General features: G+C 34.4%; 1 protein-coding gene across 4 annotated transcripts in view; it reads right to left on the bottom strand.

The window, feature by feature from the left end:
* Nucleotides 1-3,118: 3,118 nt before the first annotated feature.
* Nucleotides 3,119-9,368, bottom strand: part of CACNA2D1 (calcium voltage-gated channel auxiliary subunit alpha2delta 1) — a 3,475,830-nt gene continuing 3,469,580 nt past the window's right edge. For all 4 annotated transcript variants that reach the window (XM_044088264.1, XM_044088265.1, XM_044088266.1 and 1 more), the window contains one exon: nt 3,119-8,255. In XM_044088264.1, coding sequence (XP_043944199.1) covers nt 8,139-8,255 — 117 coding nt within the window. In that variant the 3' untranslated portion in view covers nt 3,119-8,138. The remainder of the gene's footprint in view (nt 8,256-9,368) is intronic.

The raw sequence follows: 9,368 nt of genomic DNA, 5'->3' as shown, positions 1-9,368 counted from the left end.
CTCTAATAACACCTTCAGTGTACAGTTTTTCCCAAAGGGGATGATGATAGTTTTTGGCATTAAGCTTAAGACCATGGTTTTGACACCAGTCATTGGTCTCAGTGAGGTCTTTCTGTAGGATATTTACATCACTTAGGGAGTTAATAATGGCTCCCAGCTTGCAGTCATCTGTGAACTTTGTCAGCCAGAGGCCCTCTGTGTTGGACTTGCCTTCTGAGAAGTAGATGCCAAACAGGAAAAGACCCAGGTCCGATCCCTCTGGGACTCCACTTGTGACAGGTCAGCAGTCAGACTTGGAGTCCACTACTTTCACACTGTGGGTTCTATCTGTCAGCCAATTTGCAACCCACCTAGTGATATAGGGACTGATACCTAGTTTGGTGAGTTTATCAATAATTCCTGAGTGCGAAATGGTATCAAAGGCCTTGGCCAGATTGAGGTAGGCTGTATGAACTGTCTTGCCCTCATCCATAGCTCTAGAGACTGACTTAAAGAAGTCAACCAGGTTGGAAGGCATAATCTACCTTTCACAAAACATTTCTTCATGTGAAGTCTGTATCCACCCCCTAAAATACATACATTATGTACTGCCCTTTACCTTATATACCAAGATGGCCAAAAATAGTTCTGCTGAAAAATACTACTGTTGGTAAGTATAAACATTTTTCAGTGGATGGCAAAGTCCCACATATCCACACACAAGATCTCCAGAAGATACTCTGCAAAAGCTCCTTTTGATTTGCAAGAGAAAAATAAGTTTTCATCAAAACAAAATTAGTAAAATCCACTGATAATAACATCCATCTTCTTAGTCATCTCATAATCACTCACCACATTTCTACTCAGATGCCAATAAAACTGGCACTGAACTATGGTTAACCAAGTTCGCCGATGACTGCAAACTGGGTGCCATAATTGACTTTCTGGCTGACACGGACATTCTCCAAAAGGGCCTTACTGAGACAGACACCTGGTGGCAAAATCATGGTCTCAAGCTAAATGCCAAAAAATGCATAGTCATCCCATTTGGGAAAACACCAACCCCCTTAATACAGAAGAGGTAATAAGAGATCTAGAGACCCAGGTAGATAGTAATCTCTCCTTTGACAATCATATTGCCAAAGTAGTTAGGAAATCCTTCTATGTAGCCCATCTAATTACTAAAGGGTTTGCATCTGGAAATAAAGAGGTTATAGTGCCCCGCTACTCGTCACTCATCAGACCCATCATAGAGTACAATGCCCCATTTGGGATGTACCTCACAAGACACTTCCAACAGCTGGAAAGACCACAAAAGTACCTCACCAAGAGGATTACTGGCCTCAAACATATGTCCTATGTAGTCTGACTGGATAAACTCCGGCTGTACTCAATGGCATTTCGCTTACTCAGAGGTGATCTCTGCCTGACTTACAAAGCCATGTCTAACTCAGAATTGATGGACATGCTCCACTTAAAGAAATTCAAGTCATTGCGAGCCACTTGCTCTAGTGAGCTAAACCTCGCCACAACAATAACTAGAACATGCTGGAGGGATAGATTCCTGTCACAGACTCCCCATGCTTAGGAACAAAATTCCTAACTACATTAGGTAGAGGCCTTCACTAACACTCTTCAAGAGAAACCTTGATGAGTGGATGGGTAACAGAAAATGCACCCCTGGGATCACTTCATTGGCTCTTCCTGACAGAGGCTCAGTTAATTAATCAATGGGGTGGCGAAAGCTGACACTCTCTGACTAGGCTTATAAATGCCCTCAGGCAAATAGCCAAGTACCCACCTATGAACTTATGAACCTATTACCTCTGTCTTCCACAATTCATCCTCAGTCAAGTGAAAGGAAAATTTTAACTCTAACACAAAAAGATTTCTAAGTACATATAAATACAATTTATTTGGACTTCTAAAGTTAAAAAAGTGATCCATTTTTGTAAGTTTAGGGACATGCTTGAAACATATCTGATGCATTTTCAGTGTCTTAAGACCCAAAGTGACACAGCGTTAAATAAGGGCTATTATTTCAGCCAGTTTAAAATCTGTTTTAAACCTGCGTTGCATCATGTTTTAAGACAGAAAGTAATAACTAGAGCTATTACAGTAATGAGTAATGCTTGCAGACAGTATGGAGATTGTATTTATGACTCTGTTCTGAAATACCAAGATGGCCAAAAATAGTTCTGCTGAAAAATACTACTTTTGGTGGATGGCAAAGTCCCACATATCCACACACAAGATCTCCAGAAAATACTCTGCAAAACTTCCTTTTGATTTGCAAGAGAAAAATAAGTTTTCACCAAAACAAAGTTAGTAAAATCAACTGATAATAACATCCATCTTCTTAGTCATCTCATAATCACTCACCACATTTCTACTCAAATGCCAATAAAACTGGCACTTGCTATCTACATTGTGGAATACCACGATGTTGTCCTTTCCATATTTGCTAAAGAAAAAATAATATAGTGGTCTTGAAATCCCAAAGGAGTGGTAATATAATTGCATTGATTTAAAAAAAAAAGTATATTTTACATTTATGTAATACAATGCAAGTTTCAAGCTACCATATGGGAACCTTCATGCTTTGGCTTCTATACTAAAAGTCTGTGTTACATAAATATATAACTTCTTGGCTGAGTACTTTGAGATGTTGTTAACCTCTAAAGAAAACTTAGTATTTTCATAAAAAAGGTATTCATGCAGTACACTAGGATCTTATGTCACAGGGTTTGGAAAAAGTTGTTAAATTTAGTATTTAACTTCAGAGATAAAATGTCCAAATACCTTTGAGGAAGTATATGAGAAATATATCTAAGGTGAGGTAGTTTTAATTTTTATTCTCTGTTTCCCATTATTATGTTTACCATAGGTAGTGCATTAAAGGATGCAAAAATTATGGGTAAGTACTGCAAACAACACAACAGATATTATGGTTACTTAAATGTATAGTACACCTGATACTACACGGAAAAGGGAAGAAAGAAAGAAAGGAAGTGGTATATAATGTTAGCAGATAAACCTTAGAGCAACAAGATATGATAGATGTTTCAATTTAATGCCATTTTTCCAAAGATGGGCAAGGCTGTAATATAAGAGAATAACATTAAAGAAAAACACACACTTGGCAGCAACACTTTTTTAATCAATTTACCATTAAAGCTCAAGCATCAAAAACATGAAAAAATTGATTACAATAAAATTGTAATGTACAGGGACCTAAAAACCATTGGGAGTCAAAGTTGCTATAGATGCCATGTTAAAAATTCATTATAAATACAGAGCACTGTCAACAGTTTGGCAGTAATGCTGGTTGTTCAGATGAATGGATGGCTCAGATTTACAAATGAGAAACAGGGATTTACAAAGCAGTTCAGCACTGTAATGGTAGTTAAAAGATCACAACAACATTGCACAGGTAATGACAGTATGCTACAGTAAACATTTATAGGTAATCATTAGTTTGTCTAGGCTTAGAAGTGTTTTATTCAGGCAGCACCACCTTAACTGCATTTAGCAAAAGACAAGATTTCTGGAAAATCTTTTGATTTTACAAAGGGTTATAATATTGTGAATATTTTTGGCAGTCTTTTTTTTTATGTCATGATACAGTACACAAAACAGAAAACACATTCTTAGATATTCAAATAATTTGCTTTTAAAACTAGCTGCATATATCTCATGTATCCAGAGAGAGAATTTATAAGCTGTGATTTCATAGTTACAGTAGTGTATCAAATTTACTGTATATCAGCCCATATGTTTAATCTTCATTAACATTCTGCTTTGAAAATAAAATGCATATAATACTGGGTGACTTACCACACTATGTAATTCACATTCTGTTATGCAAATAAAACATTCTGCAGCTTTGGTTGTTTATTTTGTTTACAGGAGCTATAAAAATACGAGAATATATATGGTAAAAATATAAGCCGGGTACTGTGGCAAAATAAACTACTTTAACATGCACAAAATTCTCTGTCTTCCATGGTGGAATGCAAGAAGAAAAAGCAATAGCTTTTAAATGAAGAAGTATAGCTCACTGTTTGATTTTTAAATTCAGACACAATTATCATATTTTCTGAATCTGTTTGTACATACCCTAATTATTAAGTCATTTCTAACTTTGTGTAGAAATAAATACTACTTATGTACATTAGTACTTCAAAAAAGGTTTTCAAGAAAACAAGTCTAACAAGTTTTCCAGTTAGGAAATAAAATATGCCTATTTTCCTTCAGAATTTCTGTACCTGTTTGATATCTTTAATCAAATGTACAGTCCGTCTTTAGTACATTTTTAGTTTCACCAATGAAGCCATTGAACATGGACTTATCTGCCTCACTAAGAGTGTAATTTGATACATTTTAATTCCATCAAAATGTATAAGAAAACGCATTCTGTTTCTGCAACTGTCCATAAGACATATTTTCACTGTGTACACTTGATATACCTTACAGTCAAGCTGAAGAAGTCAGATCTAATAGTGATCACTTTTTCTTCTCATTATTAAAGTGAATTTTAGCTACAGTGACAAACTGGTGCAAGTAATTATATCTGCATAGCTAGCTGTTTTATGGGAGCATACTTTTTTATAAATGGGAGAAAGCACTTTGCTGATATACAATAAACAGTTAAAATATTACAAAGATTAACATGTAATGTATCATCACATAACAAACAATTTTGACAGGAATATGAACCATTATAGTTAACACAATAACTATAAGACACAACAACCACAACAGGCTGAAAGAGTATCACCACATGTAGGTATCCTCATGCAAAACACATTTAAGCATACCATTTATATAACATTTATGCAGCATATAGGTATAACTACAGACCAGTGTATGATTCATTGCCTTTCATAAATATCAGCTTTCACCATTCTAGATTCCTGGATAACCAAAGCTCCCCCACAAATGAGCTTCCATATATTTCCAAATCAACTTTGGTACTTGCTTAAAATGCATGAACACATCATATAGATCAGTTAAGTAATTAGGTATACATAAAAATGAACTTTTTACTTACTAAAGATAAGACAAAATTAAAACTGAAAAACAGAAACAATCTGAAAACTATTACTAAATTTTTGGCAACTCCATCAACACTTTATCTTGATTGAGAGTCTATACTCTTCCAATCTGAATGTAGAGTGAAGTACAATATTATTGTGTAAAGAAAATATGTTCTGCTTCATTTAATATATTTAAAAGTGCTTAACTCACACATACAAGGTATCAGATACATGATATTTGACTATAATAGATAGTCTTTTATGTATGAATGGGGAAAAACAATAGATGGCAAAGTAAATTCTCATTGCATTCACCTCATAAATGTATAGAAACATTGAATAGCATGTAAAATGTCAGTATTTCTCTAGTTTTTGATGACTCACATTTGCACAAATGACGTTGAAGTATATCGTCTCTATCATTTGTGGGGTGGGTTAATTAGTAATTAGAACACAAACTCCAAAACTGGGACAAGAAGGAAACAGTAACTGTTTAGGAGAGCACACCAGATGTCTGTGTAACTGCTACTCAGTGATTTAGTCATCTTCTGGGTGGAACATGAATCTTGAGATTGAATAAAAATAGTTTTGTCCTGTCTACATCTTCGCTGAGTTGCTGCAATGTAAAACCTGCTTTGCACAAATTTTTTGTTTATTTCTACTTTCTGTGTTCTACTTGTCTTCTGTAGAAATAAAGGCACATAAACCACCTAAAGAATATTTCCAGAAGTAGAAGTTAAACCAGAAATCAGACTTTTCATTCATGAAATAATGAGAATGTCATAGGATGCTTTCTTCATTCAGTTTTGGTAAAAAGACAGTGTCAACATGCCGCAGGTCTGGCTACACTACTTGTTCGCTAATGTTTTTAATGAAAAATAAATAATGGGTCCTATAATTTGCATTAAATTCAATTTTCAAAAATAAAGAATATCTGTAATTGCACAAGTCCCATTATTTCTTTGAACAATGATTCAAGTTGCATAATTCAACAGCAACAACAACAAAACAAAATGTCATCATCAACTAACTGCACCCTAATAAGCAACTTTTCAATCAGCAAAATATACTTTAAACAGCTATTATTTTTCAAATTATGATTATGCTTTATCGGAGGATTCTATAGTAGAACCGTCTAATTTATAGATAGCAGTATTATCACACAAAACATAAATGATACCCATTCTTGTTGGAGAGGTTATAGGTTTATAACACTCCAGCTTCCTGAAATACTACATTCACAGAAACTGGTTTTAGGGTTCCTGATAATTAAAAATGCACTAGTCAGTCATCATTCCCCTTACAAATTACTTTAAACTTACAATGTTTCACAGCTTTAATGTGTAGTGCATCTATTTATTTGTAAACCTACATAAACAACCAAAAATAATCCTCTATGTTATATTTTTAATAACCCCTCATTTGGTAGGCATTCATGGAATTAAATCAAATGTACTTTCATTTACACTGAAAGAATTTAGTTTTTTAAGTTAACCTTGTTGTACGTATTTTATATATGTTTACCTAGTTTGGGGTTAAAGATTATTAATGTTCAGTATCTCTAGAAACCCAACAAACGTATAGTTAAAAACCTTTCTTCAGTAGCTGATGGTATAACTTTGATCCTAACTACTGAAGTACAAATGTAAAACAATACAATATGACTTCTGAGTCATGTGGTGAAATTTTGGAATTACAGTGACTTAAAGAATCCTTAGAAATTGTGTCGTACTTTAGAATGTCTATCATTATCTTGTTTGTATTAAGCTTCACCCTACATTTAGTAAACAAATGTTAGTTTTTATAGGTTCATAATAAATATATTCTGGGAATTATTTTCTGAAGGTCAGCCCTGTTTTGCTTCTTATTAAAGAATGTCTTCCGTTTATTATTTATATGTTGTGTAGAAAATCATACTGGTTTCATTTAAAAATACATACAGATGTATTCGTATTTTCTCCATAAGAATAAGTCAGTGTACTCTTTATTTGAAGTGATCATAGCAAATTTACTTCTTATGACATATTTTCTTTCAGCCTATTTATCACGCAACACACTGCTTAGTATGTTTAACTATACGTTTTTATGGACTGAATTATATTTAATTATGATTTTTTTCACACATAAAAATAAGTAAATAAACAGCAACAAAATAACTCAATCACTTGTGTCATCCATATAAATTACAATCTAGAATAAAAAAGCAAGGCTTACAAAGTCAAAGCAGCTTCATGCAAGACCAAATACCCTTACTTAAGGTCCAGAGCTACAAAACACTGCATTTTCTTTTATAAATCTTTCAACCAATCAGAAAAATTGTTTCAGTAATGTTTTTACTGCACTTTAGTCTGAGGAAACACCTGACATTACAGAAATAACTCTAACATGGGAGTTTGGTATTAGAATCTGAGCTGACTCAAGTTGTCAACATATGACGTATAAATTCCTTATTTTTACACACTTTAACAAAATACAAGCTTGCTGATGTGCATGTCACCAGTTCTGATTTGGCAGTTTGAATCAAACACATTAAGGCATTCATCAATGAGTGTTAAGCTGTCAGCTATCCGATGCACAGTAGCTGGAGAAGGAGCTTTGTTGTACTTTGCAAGACATCACAAAAGTATTAAACAGTACCATAGTGTAGAAAAGATGTTTTATGATCAGTGTTACTGACTGCAGTGAGATCTATATTCCTGCAGCTAGAGATGCAACAGACCATTAAGTGCACATACCTTAGTGTTTCACATATCCAGTTTTAAAACAAAGCAGACAAAACAAGTATGAAACATTATAAATTATAGCTGAAGGCAGCCCTTCCTCAAAAGTCAACATATTATACATGGAAAATAAGCTAGATTAATAAAGTAGATTTAAATGTACTGTAATGGTGTAAATAAACTAGACATCCCACAAGTTGTTGTTCCAGATCAGACAGTCCAACATGCTGCCAATGTGGGTACCGTAATGCGTCTTTCACAAAGAAATACACCAGGGTATGAACATGGTCAGTCTTACACTGCCTGGGTCATATGATATTCCTCCATTTTGGTTGAATCCAGGGCTTTCATTTTTGGCAGGGTCTTGAAACTAAACTTCATGAATTTCGTATGTCCATGGTCATGAAGGATAGAGCCTACTACCAGTAAGGAGCCAGAGAAGAACAAACTGAATTCCTAGCATCGACCATAGAGAAGGAATAAGGCCAGAGACTCCTCCACAATCTCCAGGATCTTCCTGTTGGTACAAATAAAGCAAGACAAATCAGATTAGAATCAAGGTACATTGCTAAACAGGAATGTTAAGCCTTTTATGCCTTGTATTCCTTTTCAATGACACAGATAAAGCAATTTGTGCAGTAGGTGTAACATACAGAAGTTGAACTGTACGTACTTTATTCCTTAAATCAAAATGTTCTTTAAAGCAACTCCAGTGTATATGGTGCATGCCACAAAGGGAGATACTGCTAGCTCAGCTAGCTGGAATTTTATGAATAATTATATGTCATTTGTGAATATTAACATGCTTTCTATAAAAGTGCACCAAAAGGGAGATACTGTCAGCACAGTTGTCTGGAATTTTGTAAATAATCATATGCCATTTGTGAATAGTAGTATAACTTATATAGAAGTGTGACAGAAGGAGATACTGCCAGCACAGCTGTCTGGAACTTTGTAAATGGTTGCGTGTAATTTGTGAATGTCAACATGCTTAATGTAAGATGCTTGTGTGACAGATGTATTAGAACTGTATGTCATATTGTACAGACGTGTGCTGAAGAGATGTTTTGTAAAGTACTGAGCAGAAATGTATATACACTATTGTAACTGTTTAGATATATATATCTTAACAATGGAAACCGCAACACAAGAAGTTAAGTTCAGCAGAATAGTTGAGATTGAATTACTTTATGGTTGGGACATAAAAAGAGATGTTATCTTTCAATTTCAGTGCAACAGGAGACATAATGTCTTAAACTAGAAATGTTTGTATTGTCTTTATATGTGGAGGAATGTAAATTATTTTACGACTTCCACCATTTGCCAAAAGATCTGAGGTGTACATATTTTCATAGGTAGATGCTGAATGCTACCAGCTGCATCAGTGGGGGGGTTTACCTGGGATAGAGTCAGATGACAAGAAGTGATGTCATTCTACAAGCTATCCCAGCAGTAATATCCGGGATATTAATTTAATAACTCTCTGAGAGAGGGACTGAGCATTTTGCATTTTGTCTTTGACCTGAGAAGAAGACCCCCTCACCACATCTGTCTGCTTGTGCTATAATAAGTTAACTAGTGTACAGTAATTACTTTTAGATATAGTCAGGAATACAGTTAAGCTTAACTT

Source organism: Protopterus annectens, chromosome 11.part0 (genome assembly GCF_019279795.1).
Source record: "Protopterus annectens isolate FY-2018-M chromosome 11.part0, PAN1.0, whole genome shotgun sequence".
NCBI lineage: Eukaryota > Metazoa > Chordata > Ceratodontiformes > Protopteridae > Protopterus > Protopterus annectens.
The sequence above is the reverse complement of the archived record's forward strand: the minus strand, read 5'-3'. Positions and strand labels throughout refer to the sequence as shown.